Source organism: Schistocerca americana, chromosome 11 (genome assembly GCF_021461395.2).
Source record: "Schistocerca americana isolate TAMUIC-IGC-003095 chromosome 11, iqSchAmer2.1, whole genome shotgun sequence".
In the NCBI taxonomy this organism is placed as follows: domain Eukaryota; kingdom Metazoa; phylum Arthropoda; class Insecta; order Orthoptera; family Acrididae; genus Schistocerca; species Schistocerca americana.
Genome location: NC_060129.1, coordinates 179,745,019 through 179,772,885, shown reverse-complemented (window position 1 = coordinate 179,772,885; position 27,867 = coordinate 179,745,019). Strand labels below are relative to the sequence as shown.

The following is a 27,867-nucleotide window of genomic DNA, read 5'->3' as shown; positions in this document are numbered from 1 at the left end:
AATCTCTCTGCAACTGTATGGTATTTCTTTCAATTTCATTATTAATATCATTGCTTTTCAATGACTTACTGATACCTTCAGCTGCCGGTGTCTCTTCATTTCACTATTACAATCTTCCTAGTATCAAGTATGTTAAAACATCAACCTTATGTATAAGAGCTTTGCAACAACTGCTCGAAAGTAATGTACTCCTAAAATAGTAAAAACCTTTCTGACAATATTATGAGAAGGAAAGTTGTTACTCACCATGTAGCAGAGATGCAGAGTCACAGATAGGCACAACAGAAAGACTTTAACCCTTAAAGCTTTTGGCCAATGGCCTTCGTCAACACATGCACACACTCACACAAATGCAACTTACACACACGACTGCAGTCTCAGGCAACTGAAACTACACTGAATGCCCAGTTCACACCCACTAATTCCACCATCCAGTCACATCTTCCGTCCCCCTTCTTCACACTTATCCATCCTCAGACCTGCTACCCACAGTAATATATATTTTTTATTAGTTATTCTTTACTTTGATCCTTGTGACTTCTCGCCAATTTTAGCAAGTTTTCACGTTTCGCCATTGTTGAATCTCTCAAATTTCATCTTGTTTTCCCCCTTCTGCATCAATTTCATCCTTTTTGTATGTTTTCACACGTATTTGGGTGTATCTTTGAAAAATTTTTTGGATGTCATTCTACATTATTTACGAAATTTTTCGCATTTTTCCACCACCATGGATTCTTGCTCCTTCCACCTGTATCAATAGAGAAAAGTGTCCTTATCCCTACACAAATCCCAGTACCACATACTGTTCCTGCATTGTTGCTTGGCTCACGGAATTCCCCCTAATGGCTTTACCATCAAATTACTCATCTCTGACTGCCATATCTCCTTCCACAATGATCTCCACCTGTTCAAATTCTGCCAATCCTTAGCCCTCACCAACATAGTCCTGCAAAACCATACCAACCAAGCCCAAACCTCCTTGCAGTATCTTTTCTCCATCCTTAAGGTTCTCCTGCTATGCAATCCCAAATTCCTGAAACCCATAACACACAATGAAACTGTTGCCCTGCAGGAACTTGAGCAACACGCACAAGGCCACCTCAAAAAGCTCTCCATCCTGCTCACTTCCTACTCCCGCCTTGGAGTTTCCACTGTCCACCACCTCTACAACAACCCTCCAAACCTCCCCCACACCCCTTCATAGTGCCAAACCCTGTCTCGTAGACCTACTACTCTTACCCCACCCTCTGAAACTCCCTTCCACCACCACACAGAATCCAGAAACTAAACAGACTTGCAATACAGTCATGAACCTTTCCTCCAGAAGCCTTAGCCCCACAGAAATATCAGTCTTTTCCGAAGGGCTCACCTTTAGCCCACTCCCAAATTCAACCATGCAGGACTTGTTAAAGACCTTCTCTCCCTTCTCCCGGTATCTACAGTGGAAACACTTTTTCGCCACCAACCCTAACAATCAGACTCAACCAAAGACTGATAACGAACCTTGCCTAACTCAGTTCACTCCTTCATCGAATCGTGACCCACCCTCACTGCTCCCAAACCACCCCCTGTTAACTTTCCAGAATTTCTTAATCACAAACCTTGCCTCACCATCATTCCCCAAATCCCTCAACATGCAGACTAACCTTACATCCACAGAAAAAACCAGTCCACCACCTAAAAATGGATCCTCACCTTATAACCCTACCTGCAGACAAAGGCTCCACCACTGTTGTTCTGAACCGCAAGGATTACCTGGCGGAAGGACTCTGCCAGCTATCAGATACTCCCACATACAAATCTTGCCACAGTGACCCCATTCCAGTAATCCAGCAGGATCTCCAGTCACTACTCAAATCCTTAGGCCTATCCCAGAACCTCTCCCCGGATTCCATCTCTCTACTCACCCCTACCACTCCCCGCACTCCTACCTTCTACGTGCTTCCTAAAATCCATAAACCTAACTGCCCAGGACCAGGACGCCCCATTGTTGTCAGATACTGTGCCCCACTGAGAGAATCTCTGCTCTTGTAGACCAACACCTTCACCCTATTACCAAGAACCTATCCTCCTACATAAAAGATACCAACCATTTCCTCCACCATATTTCCACAGTTCTACATCTACATCTACATCTACATTGATACTCCGCAAGCCACCCAACGGTGTGTGGCGGAGGGCACTTTACGTGCCACTGTCATTACCTCCCTTTCCTGTTCCAGTCGCGTATGGTTCGCGGGAAGAACGACTGTCTGAAAGCCTCCGTGCGCGCTCTAATCTCTCTAATTTTACATTCGTGATTTCCTCGGGAGGTATAAGTAGGGGGAAGCAATATATTCGATACCTCATCCAGAAACGCACCCTCTCAAAACCTGGACAGCAAGCTACACCGCGATGCAGAGCGCCTCTCTTGCAGAGTCTGCCACTTGAGTTTATTAAACATCTCGGTAACGCTATCACGGTTACCAAATAACCCGGTGACGAAACGCGCCGCTCTTCTTTGGATCTTTTCTATCTCCTCCGTCAACCCGACCTGGTACGGATCCCACACTGATGAGCAATACTCAAGTATAGGTCGAACGAGTGTTTTGTAAGCCACCTCCTTTGTTGATGGACTACATTTTCTAAGCACTCTCCCAATGAATCTCAACCTGGTACCCACCTTACCAACAATTAATTTTATATGATCATTCCACTTCAAATCGTTCCGTACGCATACTCCCAGATATTTTACAGAAGTAACTGCTACCAGTGTTTGTTCCGCTATCATATAATCATACAATAAAGGATCCTTCTTTCTATGTATTCGCAATACATTACATTTGTCTATGTTAAGGGTCAGTTGCCACTCCCTGCACCAAGTGCCTATCCGCTGCAGATCTTCCTGTATTTCGCTACAATTTTCTAATGCAGCAACTTCTCTGTATACTACAGCATCATCCGCGAAAAGCCGCATGGAACTTCCGACACTATCTACTAAGTCATTTATATATATTGTGAAAAGCAATGGTCCCATAACACTCCCCTGTGGCACGCCAGAGGTTACTTTAACGTCTGTAGACGTCTCTCCATTGATAACAACATGCTGTGTTCTGTTTGCTAAAAACTCTTCAATCCAGCCACACAGCTGGTCTGATATTCCGTAGGCTCTTACTTTGTTTATCAGGCGACAGTGCGGAACTGTATCGAACGCCTTCCGGAAGTCAAGAAAAATAGCATCTACCTGGGAGCCTGTATCTAATATTTTCTGGGTCTCATGAACAAATAAGGCGAGTTGGGTCTCACACGATCGCTGTTTCCGGAATCCATGTTGATTCCTACATAGTAGATCCTGGGTTTCCAGAAATGACATGATACGCGAGCAAAAAACATGTTCTAAAATTCTACAAGAGATCGACGTAAGAGATATAGGTCTATAGTTTTGCGCATCTGCTCGACGACCCTTCTTGAAGACTGGGACTATCTGTGCTCTTTTCCAATCATTTGGAACCCTCCGTTCCTCTAGAGACTTGCGGTACACGGCTGTTAGAAGGGGGGCAAGTTCTTTCGCGTACTCTGTGTAGAATCGAATTGGTATCCCGTCAGGTCCAGTGGACTTTCCTCTATTGAGTGATTCCAGTTGCTTTTCTATTCCTTGGACACTTATTTCGATGTCAGCCATTTTTTCGTTTGTGCGAGGATCTAGAGAAGGAACTGCAGTGCGGTCTTCCTCTGTGAAACAGCTTTGGAAAAAGGTGTTTAGTATTTCAGCTTTACGCGTGTCATCCTCTGTTTCAATGCCATCATCATCCCGTAGTGTCTGGATATGCTGTTTCGAGCCACTTACTGATTTAACGTAAGACCAGAACTTCCTAGGATTTTCTGTCAAGTCGGTACATAGAATTTTACTTTCGAATCCTATGAACGCTTCACGCATAGCCCTCCTTACGCTAACTTTGACATCGTTTAGCTTCTGTTTGTCTGAGAGGTTTTGGCTGCGTTTAAACTTGGAGTGGAGCTCTCTTTGCTTTCGCAGTAGTTTCCTAACTTTGTTGTTGTACCACGGTGGGTTTTTCCCGTCCCTCACAGTTTTACTCGGCACGTACCTGTCTAAAACGCATTTTACGATTGCCTTGAACTTTTTCCATAAACACTCAACATTGTCAGTGTCGGAACAGAAATTTTCGTTTTGATCTGTTAGGTAGTCTGAAATCTGCCTTCTGTTACTCTTGCTAAACAGATAAACCTTCCCCTCCCTTTTTTTATATTCCTATTAACTTCCATACTCAGGGATGCTGCAACGGCCTTATGATCACTGATTCCCTGTTCTGTACATACAGAGTCGAAAAGTTCGGGTCTGTTTGTTATCAGTAGGTCCAAGATGTTATCTCCACGAGTCGGTTCTCTGTTTAATTGCTCGAGGTAATTTTCGGATAGTGCACTCAGTATAATGTCACTCGATGCTCTGTCCCTACCACCCGTCCTAAACATCTGAGTGTCCCAGTCTATATCTGGTAAATTGAAATCTCCACCTAAGACTATAACATGCTGAGAAAATTTATGTGAAATGTATTCCAAATTTTCTCTCAGTTGTTCTGCCACTAATGCTGCTGAGTCGGGAGGTCGGTAAAAGGAGCCAATTATTAACCTAGTTCGGTTGTTTAGTGTAACCTCCACCCATAATAATTCACAGGAACTATCCACTTCTACTTCACTACAGGATAAACTACTACTAACAGCGACGAACACTCCACCACCGGTTGCATGCAATCTATCCTTTCTAAACACCGTCTGTACCTTTGTAAAAATTTCGGCAGAATTTATCTCTGGCTTAAGCCAGCTTTCTGTACCTATAACGATTTCAGCTTCGGTGCTTTCTATCAGCGCTTGAAGTTCCGGTACTTTACCAACGCAGCTTCGACAGTTGACAATTACAATACCGATTGCTGCTTGGTCCCCGCATGTCCTGACTTTGCCCCACACCCGTTGAGGCTGTTGCCCTTTCTGTACTTGCCCAAGGCCATCTAACCTAAAAAACCGCCCAGCCCACGCCACACAACCCCTGCTACCCGTGTAGCCGCTTGTTGCGTGTAGTGGACTCCTGACCTATCCAGCGGAACCCGAAACCCCACCACCCTATGGCGCAAGTCGAGGAATCTGCAGCCCACACGGTCGCAGAACCGTCTCAGCCTCTGATTCAGACCCTCCACTCGGCTCTGTACCAAAGGTCCGCAGTCAGTCCTGTCGACGATGCTGCAGATGGTGAGCTCTGCTTTCATCCCGCTAGCGAGACTGGCAGTCTTCACCAAATCAGATAGCCGCCGGAAGACAGAGAGGATTTCCTCTGATCCATAGCGACACACATCATTGGTGCCGACATGAGCGACCACCTGCAGATGGGTGCACCCTGTACCCTCCATGGCATCCGGAAGGACCCTTTCCACATCTGGAATGACTCCCCCCGGTATGCACACGGAGTGCACATTGGTTTTCTTCCCCCCTCTTGCTGCCATTTCCCTAAGGGGCCCCATTACGCGCCTGACGTTGGAGCTCCCAACTACCAGTAAGCCCACCCTCTGCAACTGCCCGGATCTTGCAGACTGAGGGGCAACCTCTGGAACAGGACAAGCAGCCATGTCAGGCCGAAGATCAGTATCAGCCTGAGACAGAGCCTGAAACCGGTTCGTCAGACAAACTGGAGAGGCTTTCCGTTCAGCCCTCCGGAATGTCTTTCGCCCCCTGCCACACCTTGAAACGACCTCCCACTCTACCACAGGTGAGGGATCAGCCTCAATGCGGGCAGTATTCCGGGCAACCACAGTCCTAGTCCGATCAGGGGATGCGTGGGACAAGCTGGCCGTCCCCGACAAAACCCCATCCGGACCCCCACAGTGATGCCCATTGGCAACAGCCTCAAGCTGTGTGACCGAAGCCAACACTGCCTGAAGCTGGGAGCGAAGGGATGCCAACTCAGCCTGCATCCGAACACAGCAGTTGCAGTCCCTATCCATGCTAAAAACTGTTTTGCAAAGAACGTCTGAACTAATCTACAGAGAGCGCAAACAAATCGACAAAATTTAAACGGTTATTAAAATACAAGATTGCCTAGTAAATGCAGTAATGCTGCTACTTGCGCACTGCTGACACTGCTCGGCGGCGGAAGGAGACTAAGCGAAATTACACTATTCAGGTACTAAAACACGATGCTACACTCTCAAATACTATAATACGCCCGAAATTTATGAATTAAACAATGCAAGTACCAAAAACACGCAAAGAAATTAAGAATTAAACTATGTAGCAAATGAGTGAGCTAGGAGTATACGACTTGCTGCTGCAGCTGCTTATCCAATGGCGGCAGGGAGCACACTCCTGTCCCTTTACCACATGGTGTCCTGCTCATCACTATTGATGCCACCTCCCTGTAAACTAACATTCCTAATGCCCATGGCCTTACACTATTGAACACTACCTTTCCCACTGCCTAACAGTTTCCAAACGAACAACCTCCTTCCTAGTCACTATGACCAACTATATCCTCAACCACAATTACTTCTCCTTTGAAGTACGAACAAGTCTGGGGTATAGCTATGGGCACCCGCATGGCACCATCCTATGCCAACCTATTCATGGGCCACCTAGAGGAATCCTTTCTAAAAGCCCAGAATCCTAAACACCTTACCTGGTTCACATTCATTGATGACATCTTTGCCATCTGGATCGAAGGTGAGGACACCCTATCCACATTCCTCCAGAACCTCAACTAATTCTCCCCCATTTGCTTCACCTGGTCCTACTTAACCCAACAAGCCACTTTCCTAGATGTTGATCTCCACCTCAAACATGACTACATCAGTACCTCCATCCATATCATACCTACTAACCATCAGCAATACCTCCGCTTTGACTGCTGCTACCCATTCCACACCAAGAAGTCCCTTCTGTACAGCCTAGCCACCCATGGTTGTCACATCTGCAGTAATGAGCAGTCCCTTTCGAAATATACCAAGAGCTTCACTGAAGCCTTCACTGACCATAATTATCCTCTCAACCCCGTACAGAAACAAAGCTCTAGTGTCTTACCTTTCCAGTCTCCCACCACATCACAAAGTCCTACCGTCTAGCCACAGAGGACCAATCCCCTCGTAACTCAATACCACCCAGGACTGGAGCAACTGAATTATATTCTCTGCCAGGGTTTCGATTACCTCTCGTCATGCCCAGAAATTAGAAATATCTTGTCCACTATCCTTTCCACAGTGGTATTCCACCGTCCACCGAACCTACACAATATACTCGTCCATCCTTACACAATCCCTGCTCCCAATCCCTTATCTCATGGCTCATGCTCCTGTAATAGACCTAGGTGCAAGACCTGTCCCATCCACCACCTACTCCAGTCTGGTCACTAACACCACCTATCCCATCAAAGGCAGGGCTACCTGTGGAACCAGTCATGTGGTCTACAAGCTAAGCTGCAACCACTGTGCTGTATTCTATGTAGGCATGACCACCAGCAAGCTGTCTGTCCACATGAATGGCCACCGACAAACTGTGGCCAAGAAACAAGTGGACCATCCTGTTGCTGAACACGCTGCCAAAGATGATATCCTTCATTTCAATGACTGCTTCACAGCCTGTGCCATATGGATCCTTCCCACTAACACCAGCTTTTCTCAATTGCCCAGGTGGGAATTTTCCCTGCAATACATCCTACGTTCCCATAACCCTCCTGACCTCGACCTTCGTTAGTCACTGTCCTCACCCATCCAGCCCACTTCCTGCTCCCATTCCAGCACTACACAGCTGTCATTCCACTACCACACCCAGTCTTTTTATTTATTTCTCTCTATTTCTCTCCTTTTCCCCTGCTTCCACCCCCCCCCCCCACCCCTGCCCTCTGCCTAACCTGCAGCACTTCACTGTCCACCATCCCCACCATACTATCCCTCCCCCTCCCCACCCCAGCCTCCTCCTTACCCCCACCCAGTCGCCACTCCCATCATGCACTGGTGCTGCTGCTCGCAGTGTGGTTTCAGTTGCCTGGGACTGCAGTCGTGTGTGAGAGTTGCATTTGCGTGAGTGTGTATGTGTGTGCGTATGTGTGTATATTGTTGACAAAGGCCAAATCGCTGAAAGCTTTAAGGGTGAAAGTCTTTTTGTTGTGCCTATATGTGACTCAGCATCTCCACTATATGGTGAGTAGCTCAAATGGCTCTGAGCACTGTGGGACTAAACATCTGAGGTCATCAGTCCCCAGGGTGAGTAGCAACTTTCCTTCTCATAATACTAAGACCATTACATGCAGTCACAGGAGCAAGGATGTACGTGGCATAATGTACTACAAAATGATCATCCATAAAGTGTGTAGTAATGTGCCTAGTATATCTAAAGATATGACTTGTTCCTATGTCAAAATCACAAGTGTCACTAATGATCCAAAGTGTCACTAATGATCCAATGTATAATGCTTCTGTTTTGATGCTTGAAACTCGCCTAAGTCTGAAAGTGTACAATTGTAGAATAAGTAAAGAGATTGGCAGCTAGAAGCATTGTGAAATCATTCAAGAAATTCATTGCACCTGCAGACCCTATCGTATTGAAAATTATGATAACATTGCACCTCCAGTACCACATGGCAATCCTGTTTCTGTGGTACAACTTACTAACATAATAAATTATCAGCACTGTGGTACTTTCAGCATAGTTCCTTTATTACCCAAGCTTTATCCAATAAACCTCACAGAGAATACCATCCAATGCAACTAGCCATCCTTAGCTTTGCCTGTCCAGTTGAAGCCACTGTCTTCAGGTAATTTGTGAGGGACATTCCAAAAGAAGGCTTAATCAAAGTTGTGGATTGATATTTAATAACAGGCTACATACCTCGGAGTATCCTCTCTTCGTGGCAGCGCATGAAATCCCATATCCTGAGGGTGCCATCGTCAGAGCAAGTCACAAACTTGTGGTCCGTCGGACTGAAGCTAAAGTTCGAGCGGGGGGAACAGACAAAACAAAAAAAGCACGTGATACAAACATATTCTGCCTCATTATGTCAATAGATAAAGGAAGTAAACAGCAAAATGAAAACTGGAGGATACTGTTTCTGTTTGAGACAGCCAGTGCTAGTGCGCGCACATCCAAACACAAACACGCAGGTGCAAGCACGCGAGCACACACACATACACACGCACACACTCACTCTCTCTCTCTCATTCTCTCTCTCTCTCTCTCTCTCTCTCACACACACACACACACACACACACACACACACACACACACACACACACACACACACACATCCCTCCCTCCTGAAATGAGGTGCACATCTTATTAAAAGTCAGTCATTACAGCATGGGAACAAATTATAAAACTTTATTTTAGTTATTGACTTTTGTCCAGCCAACTCATTTGTACAGATCATCAATAAATGTTACAGATCATTGCTATTACAGAACTTTTTTCCCCCCACAAACGGGATGCATTGTACTGATTTTACATGTGGGTGTGTGTCCCATCATAGTTTCTTTTCAAAATAACATGTTAGGCACCTGTACACGTGTCCCCAACAAATGTTTTAGAGATGGGTGATAGAAGTCACCATGTGTATTACTCAAAAATGGAGACACAGTTAATTTCAAATAAAAATACAATGCAGGCTTTCATGGCCAGTACTTATATTCTTCATGAGATTGGTGATTGGTTATATAAGCCTCGATGGTGATGATGATGATGATGATGATGATGATGATGATGATGTCTCAAACTCCGAGGAGCGTAGGGCACAATGTGAGAGACCCGCACCGCCGACTAGGAAAGGTCCTAACGGAGATGGTTTGCCATTGCCTTCCTCCGACCATAATGGGGATGAATGATTAGATTAGATTAGATTTACTTTCATTCCAATTGATCTGTAGTGAGGGGGTCCTCCAGGATGTAGAACATGTCAGAAAAACAACAATACATGACAAATATTTACAACTCAAACAAATAAGCTAATGTACCATTCCACAGGTCCCAGGTGGCATGGTCGTCATTTTTTAATGAACGCTATATGAAAGAATCATTTTACAAATACTAATGCACTGAATTTAAAATAAAAAAAAAATTTTTTAATTTATTTATAAGGTAATAAACGTGTAATACAACTACTATTTGCAGAGATTTAATGACTTCAACATCATAACATCAACAAGCAAACATGAAACATTAAATGTTTTTGAACATCATGGGATAAAAGGAGGCAGTACACAAAGTTTCTCATTTTGCCGAACTGGCACAAATTGTGGCTTTCGCAACTCCCAACCATTTCATAACAAATATTTCTTTCCTTTCTCCAATCACAAATGTTTTTTTTAACCCTTTTGCAGCTACTGGCTTTCAGATATGTCTGGGAGGCGGAAAGTCTAGATGGCTAATGGCATTCATATACGCCCATGTTAGGGAGCAGGTAAACATACACATTAGAACCCTTACTTAATGTTTTCCGCATTTCTGACAACAATGTCATTATCTGGTTTTCTTTGTAATGTAGGAAAGAGCTATAGTTTTCACCTCCTCTTGGCCCTTTCTGTTTACGAGTCTGACATTCGGCCAGTCATCTTTTCGCTTCTGGTGAGACGGCAGCGTTCGCGGATGTAGCCTTTGCCATGTTGGGACACAATTCATCGCACAAGGAAATCACGAGTATTCTAATGAATAATATCGACGAAGACTGTAGAGATAAATTAGATTAGATTAGATTTACTTTCATTTATGATGATGATGATGAAGACAACACAACAGCACCCAGTCATCTCGAGACAGGAAAAATACCTGACCCCGCCAGGAATTGAACCCGGGACCCTGTGCGTGGGAAGCGAGAACGCTACCGCAAGACTATGAGCTGCAGACATATATGCTTTAGGCTGTGTTATAAGGTCACCCTCAGAGGTTGTAAGGCACATTGGTAAATTTTCAAACTCAAATTTTTGGACATGGATAAATTAATGGAACCACAGGCTGTTCAGAGTTTCAGTAGTGTTAGGTAATGTTTGACCAAGACAGGGAAAGAATCCAACAGAAAATTAATGTGTAACTTTGAGAGATGAAAAAGGGAAGGCAGCAGAATAAAAAATATATAAAGACAAGGCCCAATAGAAATTATTGGATAGCACACGAGTCACTCAATTCAACTGACGAAAGGAGTAGGAAATATAAAAATGAAGCAGGTGAAAGGGAATATAGACATCTAAAAGTGTGTTACAGAAAGTGCAATTTGGCTCAGTAGGAATGGTTGGATGACAAATGCAAGGCTGTAGAAGCATGCATGACTAGGAGAAAGATAGAGGCCACCAAGAGGAAAATTAAAGAACTCTGGAGAAAGGAGAAGCTGCACTATGAACTCCGACACAACCCAGTACTAAGTAAAGAAAGTAAAGCTGAAGGGTGGAAGGAGTACGTAGAAGGGCTACAAGGAAAATTAACTTACAGATAATATTATAGAAAGGGAAGAAGAAGTAAATGAAGATGAGATGAGAGATATGACACTGTGAGAAGATCTTGATACAGAACTGAGAGGCCTAAGTGGAAATAAGGCCCCTGGACAAGACCACATTCCCCCACAATTACCGATGTCCTTGGGAGAGCAAGATGTGGCAAAACTATTCCACCTAGTGTGCAATATGAGGCAGGGAACATAACCTGAATTAAAGAAGCAAGTGTGAAGACTGCTGAACCAGCAGTTCAATAAGTCATGGTTGCAAACTACTGACACTTTATTTACAGAAGAATGGAAAAAAACTGGTAGTAGCCAGTCTCAGGGAAAATTAGTTTTGGTTATGGAGAAATGTAGGAACATGAGAGACAATACTGACCAATGACTTACCTTCAGAGACAGATTAGAGAGAGTTGAACTTATATTTATAGCAAATAAAACTGTATGGTTCCAGAGACCTTCTCCAGTCTCAAACATCTATGATGTATATATGTGACCAAAGTGATAAGTGAAAATTTGTACCAAAGCCAGGATTCTAACCCGGGTCTCCTGTTCACTAGGTAGATGTGCTAACCATTATGCCAGCTTGGCACAGAGGGTTTGCACAACTGCACAGATTACCCTAGCACGTCTCCCTCATCAATCCAAATTCCCATTCATGCCTTAGTCCACTTGGCACTCCGCCTAAACTCAGAGGCTCTGCAGCTGTATTGGAATAGCATCTCAATATCAAATGTAGCACTTCATTTGATTAAAGTACTTATGACTGGGTTTTAGGCAGGATCCTCCATTTCATTTGATGCTGAGGTGCTATTCCAATACAACTGGAGAACCTCTGTGATGCTGTTTGAGTTTAGGGGGAATACCAAGTGGTAGGTAAATATGGACTGGGGGTAAGGAATGCAAGAGGAAGCCACCTGGTAGAATTTTGCACAGAGCATAACTTAATCATAGCTAACACTCGGTTTAAGAATCGTGAAAGAAGGTTGCATACGTGGAAGAGGCCTGGAGACACTGGAAGGTTTCAGATAGATTATATAATGATAAGACAGAGATATAGGAACCAGGTTTTAAATTGTAAGACTTTTCCAGGGGCGGATGTGGACTCTGACTACAATCTATTGGTTGGGACCTGGATAAACTGAAACAACCAGAGGTTGAAGAGAGTTTCAGAGGGAGTGTTAGGGAACAATTAACAAGAACGGGGGAAAGATATACAGTAAAAGAAGAATGGGAAGCTTTGAGAGATGAAATAGTGAAGGCAGCAGAGGATCAAGTAGGTAAAAAGATGAGGGCTAGTAGAAATCCTTGGGTAACAGAAGAGACACTGAATTTAACTGAAGAAAGGAGAAAATATAAAAATGCAGTAAATGAAGCAGGCAAAAAGGAATAAAAACCTCTCAAAAATGAGACCAACAGGAAGTGCAAAATGGCTAAGCAGGGATGGCTAGAGGACAAATGTAAGCATGTAGAGGCATGTATCACTAGGGACAAGACAGATACCGCCTATAGGAAAATTAAAGAGACCTTTGGAAAAAAGAGAACTACTTGTATGAATATCAAGACCCTTGTATGAATATCAAGAGCTAAGATGGAAAACCAGTTCTAAGCAAAAAAGAGAAGGCAGAAAGGTGGAAGGGCGATGTACTTCAGGGCAATATTATTGAAATGGAAGAGGACATACATGAAAATGAGGTGGGAGATATGATACTGCATGAAGAATTTGACAGAGCACTGAAAGACCTAAGTTGAAACAAGGCCTCGGTAGTAGACAACCTTCCATTAGAACTGCTGATAGACTTGAGAGAGCCAGCCCTGACAAAACCCTACCATCTGGTGAGCAAAATGTATGAGACAGGTGCAATAGCCTCAGACTCCAAGAAGAATATATTAATTCCAATCCTAAAGAGAGCAAGTATTGACAGGTGTGAAAATTATCCAACTAACAGTTTAATACGTCATGGCTGCAAAATACTAACATGAATTCTTTACAGACGAATGGAAAAAATGGTAGAAGTCATCCTTGGGGGAGATCAATTTGGATTTCATAGAAATGTTGGAACACGTGAGGCAACACTGACCCTACGACTTATCTTAGGAGATACATTAAGGAAAGGCAAACGTACATTTCTATCATTTGTAGACTTAGAGAAAGCTTTCGACAATGTTGACTGGATTACTCTCTTTCAAATTCTGAAGGTGGCAGGGGAGCAAAAGGCTATTCACAATTTGTACAGAAACTAGATGGCAATTATAAGAGTCGAGGGGCACGAAATGGAAGCAGTGGTTGAGAAGGGAGTGAGACGAGGTTGTAGCCTATCTCCGATGTTATTCAATCTGTATATGGAGCAAGCAGTAAAGAAAACGAAAGAAAAATTTGGAGTAGGAATTAAAATACATGGAGAAGAAATAAAAACTTTGAGGTTTGCCAACGACACTGTAATTCTGTCAGAGACAGCAAAGGACCTGGAAGAGAAGTTGAATGAAATGGACATTGTCTTGAAAGGAGGATGTAAGATGAACAACAAAAGCAAAGCGATGGTAATGGAATGTAGATGAATTAGATCAGGTGATGCAGAGGGAATTAGATTAGGAAATGAGACACTTATCTTAGCAGATGAGTTTTGTTATTTGGGCAGCAAAATAACTGATGATGGTCAAAGTAGAGAGGACATAAAATGTAGACTGGCAATGGCAAGGAAAGTGTTTCTGAAGAAGAGAAATTTGTTAACATCGATTATAGATTTAAGTGTCAGGAAGTCTTTTTCTGAAAGTATTTGCATGGAAGTGAAACATGGACGATAAATAGTTTAGACAAGAAAATAGAAGCTTTCGAAATGTGGTGCTACAGAAGAATGCTTAAGATTAGATGGGCAGATCACATAACTAATGAGGAGGTACTGAATAGAATTGGGGAGAAGAGGAATTTGTGGCACAACTTGACTAGAAGAAGCGATCGGGAAGGGATCAACAACCTGGTATTGGAGGGAAGTGCGGAGGGTAGAAATTGTATAGGGAGACCAAGGCATGAATAGACTAAACAGATTCAGAAGGATGTAGTTTGCAGTAGTTACTCGGAGATGATGAATCTTGCACAGGATAGAGTAGCATGGAGAGCTGCATCAAACCAGTCTCCCAACCGAAGACCACAACAACAACAACAACAACAACAACAACAAAGAGGGCTGAGGCATGAATGGGAATTTGGATTGAGGAGGGAAGCATGCTAGGGTAGTCTGTGCAGCTGTGTAAAGCCATTGAGCCAGTATGGTATGGTGGTTAGTGAATCTGCCTAATGAGCAGGAGATGCGGACTTGGTATAAATTTTCATTTATTACTACAGTCTGCATATTATATAAAATTCAATGTTTGTTCGTTTGTTCATATTTTATGTACTGCTATGCCGTTCATATGATTGGCATAAAACTTTGTGTACTTATTGCTTACACCTGTGGGAAGGTTACAGGTACAGTGCAATTAACTTATGCGGGAGTAAGCACCATGTACCAATCAAATGGGTGGGGGTGGGCTAAAAACAATCCTAGCTCATGACGCGTGAATTCCCACACTGTCACATCCTTCATAACAGAATGAGAGTACTTAGTGACTTTCAACAAACTTTACACATAATTTCACATCTTTATGAAAGTTTTTCTCACTCACAATCCCCACAAAATGATGAAAGGAATGAAGTTCATCGCTAACTACATTTCTGCTGGCCATGCGCTAAAACTGCTGTATCAGGGATGACATTTTAATTCTTTAGTTTTTTACTACTAAATTTATTCATAACAGATTCTGCATACAGTATACGCAAATACCACTGAATGTACCTGCAAAATAATATCATTGTACGACACATACTTCATGAGACATAAAGTCATATACACTGAGATGTGTAGAAAACAGCCGCATCATGCCTGATGTTGCAATTTATTATGTCTTTACTACCGACTCTATTCACAAAAAATTTAACAGACAATATAAAAATTTACCACTAAATGCTCCTGCAAAATTATATCATTCTATGACATATTCTTCAGGAGAAATGACATCATAAACATTGAGCTGCTTGAAAACAAAACTGCAGGGCAAAATTCACTACAGATACAGGTGAAATATATGTACAAATATGTGTGACATATGTTAAATATAGTGAAAATATATGACATGTGCATACTATGGCAAAGTTGCTGGAAAAAACCTCCTAAACTCCTGGAATAATTTCAACCACACTTGGTGCATATAGTACTTAGTATCTGGGAAGACTTGTTGTGGTGGTAAGAACCACCTGCCTGCTATTTTGGTGGGGGATAAACTGGAGGGAAGGAGATGGAGAGAGGTAGGACGAGATGGACATAGATAGTGAGGAGGGAATGGACAGAGAGAGAAGGATGAGGATATGGACAGAGAGATGGGAAGAAGGTGATTAAAAGAGAGGGGGAGGAGGAGATTGAATTCAGGAGGGGGGGGGGTTGTTAGGAGATGGACTTCAGATAGGGGAGGATGAACTTAGAGAGGGTAAGAGGAGATGGACTTAGAGGCAGGAAGGAGGTGATGGACAGTAATAGTGGGAGGAGCGGATAATCAGAGGTGTGAGGGGGGGCGGGGGGGGGGGGGGGGAAGAGGCAATCAGGTGGACAGAGAGACGGGGGGGGGGGGGATCAGATGCACAAGGAGAGAACAGGAGATGGATAGGGAGGAGGACAGGAAGAGATGTACAGAGTGGGGAAGAGGAGATGGACTGACAGAAACTTGGAATAAACATATACTCAGGCAATTCTGGGTATCCAGCTAAGCTAGTACATTATAATTATAGTTTCTGTAAATTTGGAGAAAGCTTGTTCACTGAATTCGCTCTTTGAAATACTGAAGGTAGCAAGGATAAAATAAATGGAGTGAAAAGGTATCTACACTTTACAGAAACCAGATTTTAGTTAGAACAGTTGATAGACATGAAAGGGATAGATAGAGAATGTTGTAGGGCAGGGTTATAGCCTAACCCTGGTGTTATTCAATCTGTACATCAAACAAGCAGTAAAAGAAACCAAGGAGATACTTGGAAAGAGAATTAAAGTTAAGGGAGAAGAAATAAAATCTTTCAAGGTTTGATGATATTATAATTATGTCAGAGACAGCAAAGATTATGATGAGCAGTTAAATGAAATGAGTAGGGGAGGGGCAAAAGAGAAGGAGGAAAGAAAATAATTTTGCCAGTACCATAAAACACAAATATTTATAACTGCAAATGCCAAAAGTTGATACCACCCTTCTTTTAATTAAATATAAAAATACAAGCCTTTGAATTTTTAGCAATATTCACCATTAAAATTGTTCTCTGGCTACTACCATATCAAGTGATTAACCTGATTCTATCTTACGCATTGTCAAGTGTCATAATTGTTGTGTTAATACTAATCTTTATAAGTATAAGTTCTAATTGTTTGAACAGTGGAAGGAAAGAACCCATATATGTGTGAATTGAAATGGATCTTACTTTGGAAATGACCATTTTTTGATGCGTACATATAAGAACACAAACTCATGGCCCAAGTCCTGTTTATTTTATGTCAAACCACATATACACAGCACAAAAACATGTACGTAGTAAACCGCTTGTCCATTGTCATGGAGCTGATTGATTTTGATGTTACAAGAACAAGTTTAAGATTTAAAAACAGTCATGCAGTATTATGCCATGAAACACAGTTCCTGAATAATGCAAACTGTCTGGTTCCTTTTGAAAAATCTCAAATAATGCATCTATTTTTAGTGTCCCTACTGCATCTATGACTCAAACACTCTCCCTCCCTCCCCCCCCCCCCCCCTCTCTCTCTCTCTCTCTCTCTCTCTCTCTCTCTCTCTCTCTCTATAGCTTTTCAAATTTGCAAATCTCATGTGTTACTAGGATATTCTTGATAAGCAATTTGATTCATTATCTCAAGTCCAGAGTGATGTTTCTCCTTTATTCCTGATTATAGATTTGTTCTCAACAATGATTCCTTTCTCAAGCATCTGTATGTCACCTTTTTGGTCCACACTTGTATTTGCTCCTAGAAATCTTTTCCCAACAGTATATGACTGCAGTCATCTTTAATAATGAACATTGGACAGAAATGTTTGAAAAAAAAATTGTAGTATGCACGAATTAACATTCTTATATTTACAGGAAAGACTACCAAGACACTGATAAGGCAAGAAATGAAGACATTTTTTAACAAGTTAGAGATACACACACAAACTAATGGCAGTATTTACAAATGCCAACAAAGTTTGATAAAATGTACAAAAAATAAAAGTGGACACTGATTAAAAACTTCATCTGCAAGGCTTTTCCTATCAAACTTAGTCCTTATCTTCAGTCAAGATACTATGAGGAAAAGGGAACAGGTATTCAAAGTAGGAATTACAACAGAAACATTGATAACTTTTACTCTTTTTTTTGCAAACAGTTTTGAGTTGCCTTTAACAAACTTATTACATAAGTACTGTTAAAAAAAGAAAGTGATGAATGTGAATGATGAGCAGGATGACACAGCACATGAAGCATGCTATTTGAAACTATAGACAGGGTGAACATTAATAAAACCAACAAACTACAGACAGATTCCTAACTGGAAATGGAAGGAGAAAAGCTCGTATGAACGTGTGTCTGGAAATGCATCACAGCCACAGAGATGGCGCTGACAAATGACAGTTCCTCTGGCCACACGGCATGTGCTGCAGGCTGTGATTGACACAGCATGCTGTAAGTTGCAGAATAGTCTGGTATTCGTGTCGGGGCCGGCCGAAGTGGCCGTGCGGTTAAAGGCGCTGCAGTCTGGAACCGCAAGACCGCTACGGTCGCAGGTTCGAATCCTGCCTCGGGCATGGATGTTTGTGATGTCCTTAGGTTAGTTAGGTCTAAGTAGTTCTAAGTTCTAGGGGACTAATGACCTCAGCAGTTGAGTCCCATAGTGCTCAGAGCCATTATTCGTGTCGGGACCAAGCTGAGATAGTGATAGTGTTTGTGTACGGCCTAGAAGATGGAAAGTGTGGAGAGCTAGCATGGCTATACTAAAACAAGTACCCTCACAGACACCAAGCATGTTACACAATATCTCAAGCCCTTTTTGGGAGTTTGGATAATCACGGGTCCTTTAAGACAGATGAATATGCAGAGAGGTGGTGGACTGTGCATACAACAGATTTGGAGGATCGGGTTCTGCAGGACATTGAGACGAACCCTAGTCCCAGCTCGAGACAAATGGCCCACCAACATGGTGTAAGCAAAGTACAATTGTGTGTCTCATGCATGACAACCACTACAATCTTTATCACCTACAATCCCATGGAGGTCACTTTGAAGATCTGTTGTGACATGGATGTGATGCAGCTCTGTATTGTGCCTGTGTTCTGGAATGATTTGTTGTCACTGCAGGCACACCGTCCATTTCCAGACACCTGTTCATAGGAACTCTTTTTTTTTTTTTTTTTTTCCTCCATTTCCAGTCAAGAATCCATCCCTGCACTTTGCCACTAAAAAAAAGTTGTGAAATACAGTGTATACAGCAAACAGATTTGTGGGAATGAAATATAGACTTTGGAAATGGCATGCACGCATGCACGTACGCACACACACACACACACACACACACACACACACACACACACACACACACACACCAACCATTGGCAGGTATGCAATGGATTAGAGCAGCAATTCTCTGTGACAAGTAAAATGGCATGACTGTGAAGGACGGAGATGATGTACACTCATGTCAGATAGTGTTATCAGCATATGACAAGAGTTTGAAACAGGACTCATTCTGGATCCCCATTTGACTGGCTGGTCAGATCGTGCAATATCCAGATTTGTTGGGCATTCAGATGTGAGAGTGGTCTGATGCTGGACAGCATGAGAATGTCAGGGCGAGCATACCCGTCGCCTAGGTTCCCAGCTACCATGTCTGACCACCAGGAGGGAGGATCCCCATATTGTGAACCCTTAAACATCTGTGCCGCCCATTGGAGAACGAGTAATGGACTCCGTGCAACATTCTGTGCCATCCCACTTCATTGGTCAGACACTAGTAGCAGCCACAGCCACACTCTTTGCCTTTACAAATGTCTGCTTGTGTCTGTGTATGTGCAGATGGATATGTGTGTGTGTGCGAGTGTATACCCGTCCTTTTTTCCCCCTAAGGTAAGTCTTTCCGCTCCCGGGATTGGAACGACTCCTTACCCTCTCCCTTAAAACCCACATCCTTTCGTCTTTCCCTCTCCTTCCCTCTTTCCTGATGAGGCAACAGTTTGTTGCGAAAGCTTGAATTTCGTGTGTATGTTTGTTTGTGTGTCTATCGACCTGCCAGCACTTTTGTTTGGTAAGTCACATCACCTGTGTTTTTAGATATATTTTTCCCACATGGAATGTTTCCCTCTATTATATTCATATCATATATTTTTTTATGATGTTAAGGTGCTCCATTGACCAGCAAAATCCCCAGATCTGTCCCCGATACAATGTAGGTGACCAGCTCTGGATGCCAACTTTGTACCAGTGTTTGAATCCAGATAATCGAGAACTAATTACACCAGTTGTGGGTCAGCTAGCCTCAGGAGAGAATACAACGGCTTTATGAGACCCTTTCCACTTGAACTGATGCATGCATCCAGAACTGAGGGTATGCAAAGGCATTCTGGTAAGTGGACTCATGGTGCCAAGTTCTTTGTAAATTCAACACAAATTTGTAACCACTGAAATATCACACACCCTATCAAACTGTTAAGTTTCATTTTGTTTCCTCTTCTCCCTCTGGGTGCTTCAATTTTATTTACTTATTTTTTTTTCCTGGCAGTGTAGAAGCACGACACGGAATAATCCTAAAACACAGAGGCCTTTTTATGAGAGTAAAACACGATGAAAGAGGAAGTAGGATTTGTACAAGCATGATAAGCCTGACGAAATCCATCAAAGTTTTTATTGTGTACCAGTTACAATGTTCAACAGATTGGTGATACAGAAATGGATGAAGTGCATGTCAAACATCTTACAAAATGAAGTCTTAAGGAGTTATCAACTTGCAAGTCACAGGATATGGAACTGTACCAGCAAGGCTGGCAGAAATATTTAACAACATGCAGTTGAATCTTGAGTTTCAGGATTTTTGGACGTTCCTCCATAAAGGCAAAGAAGATTCTAAAGAAAAGGGAAAGGCACTCAAAAGTCTAGAACAGCAGAGACACACAATACAGTCCAGTATTTAGCAAGGAACATTGCACAGACAGACACAATTCAAGTTTGACAGTTCTACTAATGATGGTCAATAACCCAGAGATAAGAGCTAAAATCAAATGAAATACTGAGGAAACAAATACAATAGTTGAATTCAAACAAAAGAAAAGGTAGTGAAGTTGGAGAAGGGGGATTTGATGAACGGGATAAGAAAAGACACGAAAATAAAGAGAGAGAAACATTTTGATAATGTGTAAAATGACTGTAGAAAAATATCTCAAGGAAATTAATGAATTTGTTGGTGCGTCCTGCATTTATTCTCAACATTAACAACGAACATATGCAAAACAGACAAGTTGCAGAAAAACTTGCATTTGAAAGCCAGTCCTCGCTTCCGTACAAAAATTATTACCAGTAGTAACAGCTGATGCTATAATTGTGTTACAGAGCAGGAATCAGTACAAATGAAAAATTAATATTCATAACTTTCCAAAACAGTAAGTGAGGGACGTCCAACACCAGACAATGATAGTTTATCTGTTTAATGAAAAAGAGAGCATTTCAACAAAGTTTGTTCATAACAGTCAAGCTGTTACTCGGACACTTTATCTACACTTAATGAAGCTATGTTTCGTATGGTGTGAGATATAGAGCCATGTGGTGATTTCTTGTTTAAAGATGATGGTGTTTCAAATGGCTTGACATGACAAGTGCACCCAACCTCACTCTGTGCAACTTTTAACCCCCCTTCCTAAAATCATGAGAAAAACTTGAGTCTCACCTGATTTTGTTGACACATTCTTATTTCTTTTCAAGCTTTCAATGTTGTACCACCTGGTCTGGTGGTCTAGTGGTAAAGTGCACTCCTGGAAACCGAAAGGTCACTATATCAAATCCTGGATTCACCAACTGAAATTTTCAGTCTGCCTTTAATTTGTCCTTCACCTCTCCGTGGCGTGCAGAGTTGCCAGGAATGACACACGTTTCAGATTCCACATTAAACTATAGGTTCCCTTTCCTTGTTTGGACAAACGAGGTACATTAGGTACATCCAAGTTCGCAAAGTGGTACCCAACTGAAAGAATTACACTTGAACCCAGATTTACAGAAAATTATTAACATTGTAACACACCGTAGATTTTTGATAACGGTTGTAACATGTTAAGTAGCTCCTCATATAATAATGTAGGGGAGTGTAAGACTTTTTTTTGAGTGACAGAAACCAGTACATTGTGCTGGAGAGTAAGTGTTGGTACGAGACACAGGTGGCGCCAGGAGTGTCCCAAGGAAGTGTGGTAGGACTTCTGTTCTCCACATATGTAACTATCGGTTCAAAAAGAATAGGCAAATGACGACAGGCAAAGTTCATGTATTTGTAAAAAAGAACGATGTGAAAAGCATACGAGTACCACCATACTTTACCAAAAGATCTTGCTGAGAACCTGAGAAAATTCTGGTACTAAGTAAAACTGCTAAGCGCGTTGAAGGCTTCCATCCAGTCCCTCATTGACCAGTCTGGTGTGGCAATAGAAGGTAACAAAATGAAAGTTTTAAATTTCGCATTTAATATATCATTCAAGGAAGAGGACTGTACAAACATACTGTTATTTGACTCTCACACAGACTCCTGTATGGAGGACATAGTAAAAGGCATCCCTGGCATAAAGAAGCAACTGAAAGAGTTAAAAATAAATAAGTTGCCAAGTCCAGATGGAACCCCAGTTCCATTTTACAGAGAGTACTCTTGTTCCATTTTACAGAGAGTACTCTTGTTCCATTTTACAGAGAGTACTCTATGGCATTGGTCCCTTACTTTGCTTGCATTTATAATGAAGCACTCTCACAGCACGAAGTCCCAAGTGACTGGAAAAAAGCTCAGGTGACTCCTGCACATAATAAGGATAAATGAATGGACCTACAAAATTATAGACCAATATCTGTAACATTGGTTTACTGCAGAATTATTGAACATATTCTCAGTTTGAATATAATAAATTTCCTTGAGAGAGAAAAGCTTCTGCCCACAGATCAGGACAGATTTAAAAAGCATCGCTCGTGTGGAACTCTGCTTGCCCTTTTCTCTTGTAATACCCTGCGAACCACGAATGAGGGGCACAGGCTGATTCCATTTTCCTATATTTCGCATAAGCAGCAATCTGCAGTTGCTTGCTGATGATGCTGTGGTGTTGGGAGAGGTGTCATCCCTGAGTGACTCTAGGAGAATGCAAGATAACTTACACAAAATTTCTAGCTGGTGGGGATGAACGGCAGTTTGCTCTATAAGTTAATGTAGATGAACAGAAAAAATAACTCCATAATGGCTGAATACAGCGTACTGCTTGACACAATCAGGTCAACTAAATATCTAGGCATAAAGGTGCAAAGTGATATGAAATGGAATGAGCATGTACGGACAGCAGAGGAGAAGTTAAATGGTTAACTTTTGTTTACTGGGAAAATTTTATGAAAGTGGATCATCTGTGAAGGAGATTATTTATAGAACACTAGCATTTGTAGACTTAGTGAAAGCTTTTGACAATGTTGACTGGAATACTCTCTTTCAAATTCTGAAGGTGGCAGGGGTAAAACACAGGGAGCGAAAGGCTATTTACAATTTGTACAGAAACCAGATGGCTGTTATAAGAGTCGAGGGGCATGAACAGGAAGCAGTGGTTGGGAAGGGAGTGAGACAGGGTTGTAGCCTATCCCCAATGTTATTCAATCTGTATATTGAGCAAGCAGTAAAGGAAACAAAAGAAAAATTCGGAGTAGGAATTAAAATCCATGGAGAAGAAACAAAAACTTTGAGGTTCGCCGATGACATTGTAATTCTGTCAGAGACAGCAAAGGACCTGGAAGAGCAGCTGAACGGAATGGGCAGTGTCTTGAAAGGAGGGTATAAGATGAACATCAACTAAAGCAAAACAAGGATAATGGAATGTAGCCGAATTAAATCAGGTGATGCTGAGGGTATTAGATTAGGAAATGAGACGCTTAAAGCAGTAAATGAGTTTTGCAATTTGGGGAGCAAAATAACTTATGACGGTCGAAGTAGGGAGGATATAAAATGTATAATGGCAATGGCAAGGAAGGCGTTTCTGAAGAAGAGAAATTTGTTAACATCGAGTATAGATTTAGGTGGCAGGAAGTCTTTTCTGAATGTGTTTGTATGGAGTGTAGCCATGTATGGAAGTGAAACGTGGACAATAAATAGTTTAGACAAAAAGAGAATAGAAGCTCTCGAAATGTGGTGCTACAGAAGGATGCTGAAGATTAGATGGGTAGATCACATAACTAATGAGGAAGTATTGAACAGAATTGTGGAGAAGAGAAATTTGTGGCACAACTTGACTAAACGAAGGGATTGGTTGGTTGGACATATTCTGAGGCATCAAGGGATCACCAATTTAGTATTGGAGGGCAGCGTGGAGGGTAAAAATCGTAGAGGGAGACCAAGAGATGAAGAAACCAAACAGATTCAGAAGGATGTAGGTTGCAGTAGGTACTGGGAGATGAAGAAGCTTGCACAGGATAGAGTAGCATGGAGAGTTGCATCAAACCAGTCTCTGGACTGAAGACCACAACAACAATGTAACCCATTCTTGAGTACTGCTCGAGTGTTTGGTCGAAGTGACTTCAGAGAAGGGCTGCTAGGTTTCTTACTGGTAGGTTAGATAAACACAAGTATTACAGAGATGCTTTGTGTACAGAAATGGGAATCTCTGGAGAGAAGACGGTGTTCTTTATGCAAAACACTATTGAGAAAATTTAGAGAACTTGCATTTGCAACTGACTACAGCACGATTCTACTGGCACCAGCGTACATTTCACGTAAGGACAACAAAGGCAAGGGGACTTCAAGTCAACATTCTATTTGTGCAAGAAACGGGAAAAGAAATGTGTGTGTGTAGGTGTGTGTGTGTGTGTAAATACAGATATAGGTGTAAACACATGACCTCATTTTACCTAATCCAATTCCTCATCCACCTTCCTGAAGGCAACTGTTAACTACTACTTCCAAATGTATGTTGAACACGTTCACTAATAAAGGCAATCCCATGGTAAATTTAGTTCCTTCTGATATTTTTTGACAATTTTTACTTTTATTTATTGTTTTACATTTTCTGTTTTAAATATAAATGGCATAGTAATTACACAAGAAAGTGAAATGATTCAAAAAGAGCGGTGTACATATTACATTTACTCTGCGGAGACTATAGAAAGCAAAACAAAAGTTATGGCCCTCCTGCAAAAAGTCCCTGTGTGATCTCTCAAACAAATGTCAATCTCCAAACATAGGGTTATGTTTTCACCGTCGTCAATGGTTTCTTCCTCATTGTACTTAGCAATGCATATTGCTTTTGATGTTGCTGTCTGGCTCCTGTATTACAGCAGCCATTTTAATACAGTTCCTTTTAGTAGTTGGTGGTTATAGTTGCCACACTGTCAAAACTCTATAAACTTCACTCGTGAAACTGACTGTTCACTGTGTTTCGTTTAACTGATTATGGTGAAAATCATCTCCATACAGGTGAAGAAATAACAAGAAATCACGTTTTGCTCAAATTAGAACCTTAGAGTTTTGTTTAAAGCAAATACACACACACAACTAGTGAGTTTTCATAAACAGAAATTGCCTCAAGGTGAATACCTAAAACGTACTTCAACTGTTGCTATAGACACTGAAACCAGGACAAAAACAAGTAAACTGTGCATTACAAAGTAAACTGTGCATTACAATACAAATATGACTAAGGAACAAGTCAAGAAAGGAAGTAAGGATAAAATTTTACAGAAAATGCCATTTGTGAACCCTTCTATTTGGATGTAAAACATACACAGTTAATGAAAAAAGTGGAATAGATGGTGCAGTCCACTGAAATGAGGTTACTTGAGCAGTAAAGATGTTCCCTGGGGAGACATTGTCAGAAATGAGGACTCACAATGGGGAATTGACAGTATAAGTGTACTTAGGAAAGTTAGGTGGCACAGGAAGCACTGGAGTGATTGTGTTACATACTGAATGAAATTATTCAATCTTTTATGGCCATCATTTGTAGAATTCACCTGGTGCTTGATTACTGGGCCTCGTGATTATTGTATACTAACGTTCTTCCACTCAACATTTCATGACCACACATGAGTAGCATTTTCAAAGGTTTTCCGAGTTCTAGGAAATTTTACCTATGTGCACTGGTGAAAATCTGGAAGAAGAAATGTTAGTGGACAATGTCCAGTATGCACAATAACCAAGCCTCAAAAAAACTATTCATCTTATTTGGCTTAAAATGTTCTCTGGGATATTTAGTTTATTGCAGCATTCATCCAAGTTTGCCAGAAGTTCCGTAATTGAGTTACAAGGTGATTCATGAAAAAATTCCCTGTTCTGCTGAATCCCAGTCCAAATGCACTCGCCGGATATGTCAGTTACTTGTGTCTGGTCGATGTCTCTGAAAACCATCCACAGTGGGGAAAAAAATAGTCAACATCCCGGCCACGTGGCTGCACGCAATTTCAACACAGCCCAACGGGCACTGTGGATATTATGAAAGTGCTCTAACTTGGGTGCAGACAAGCCTGCTACAACTTCTGCACAAAAGCGGATGAATGGCAGATCGAGCAAACAGAGCAGAAGATGACAGAAGCTGCCAAACAGGCCCACAGAACCACCATGGCCACATGGAAGATGGAAGGGGAACTCCTTTTGGGTCTGGAAGGATTGATGCACAGTCCAGGAATGACTGGCAAGAGGTATGTTTACAACTTAACTAGAAAAAATGTAATGCGAAAATGTAAATGCGCTTTTCAAATTGGTGGGAAACGTAACTTTAGACTGCTACTTACGTAGCCATTTTGCAGTGTCTTCAAAAGTCTATTTTTGGTCCACGTGATTATTTGGGTGCGAGGGAGGGGGGGGTTAAGAAATTTTTTTCAACACATCATCATTTTTTAGCACTTAATATTTTTAGTTATCCTATGTGCTATCACAAAAGACATATTGAAGATGACATATACAAAATTACATTGTTACAAGGCCAATAGGAGGCCTTTAGGACCAGTGTTCTGGCTGCAAGAGGTCCTACCATCTTGTGCAGTGGTTACAGGACACATCCAATGTTAACACAAAAATGGTTTCGTAAAGATGAAAGCTAAGGAACAAAAATATACCACCAGATTTAGCATTCATTTTATTTCTACTTGAAAAAAAAGTACAAAAATAACCTGTTTTTCATGCTTTCAAAGAGGGCTACCTTGTTAAGTGTATGTGACAGGTTAGCTCTCTTTCTAAATGTAGAGATATCAGCCTACCAGCAGGAGAGACTCTGGAACACTCAGGAAACAACAGGTATCTAAACATGCTACTTAGCTCAATTCTTGAATGACGGTGTAGGTGGTGGTGATGGTGGTTGAGTGATATGTTTTCAGATAAAGCTCTCAGCTAAAGAACCGAAAATGTTATTGGCAGAAATGAATCAAACACACTACAAATCAAATTTAAGGGAAGACTCTTTCATCATTGTGACGCCACTCTTCCTACATCTCAGCTGAAAAGAAAACAAATACTACTGAGCTACGCACATTCACTATATGACTGACCCAAAGCTTCATCTGCCTTGAACTTCTCTCCTATTGGTCAAAACTACAAAGCAGCTTCCCTGCATAACTTTTTTGACTAATACTGCATGGAGAATTGTACTAGGAATCAAAGCTTTCAGTCAGGCTGCAATGAGAGCTGAGACTACTCACAAGGAAAGAGCATACCCTGCAAAAGGAGATGATCTGGTTCATAATCCTCAACGACCACACTGTTTTAAATCACCCGAAAGTGTTATCACAGTATCTGTGGTAGCAACAGTGTTCTCAGAGCACAAGAACTGATGCTTGTCATTATGGCAGATATCTACTGAAGGTAGGAGACCGAGACTTCCCAACATTGCTGCGGAAGAACTGAGAGTTCGTGTTGCAAGACTGTGGAGGCATGACAGGAGGGAATCAACAATGAATGGATTTAAAATTGTTTGGCACTGAAAGGTAAGGCCATTAATCCTTTTTTCAAGACCAGGGTGCTGTTATATGATTACTCATTCTTGTTAAAAAGGAAAGTAATGGGCATGTATCTAAACCCACAATTAGAAAAAAACGTTTCACATAAATCCACCAGTAGATCTGTTCAAAATGTTGTCATACACTAATAGTA

General features: G+C 41.8%; 1 protein-coding gene across 1 annotated transcript in view; it reads right to left on the bottom strand.

Annotated features, from left to right (window-relative positions):
* LOC124553499 (pre-mRNA 3' end processing protein WDR33) overlaps positions 1-27,867 on the bottom strand; it is a 180,316-nt gene that overhangs the window by 97,021 nt on the left and 55,428 nt on the right. The window contains exon 5 of the mRNA XM_047127353.1: positions 8,866-8,963. Within this exon, the coding sequence (XP_046983309.1) occupies positions 8,866-8,963 (98 nt within the window). The remainder of the gene's footprint in view (positions 1-8,865; positions 8,964-27,867) is intronic.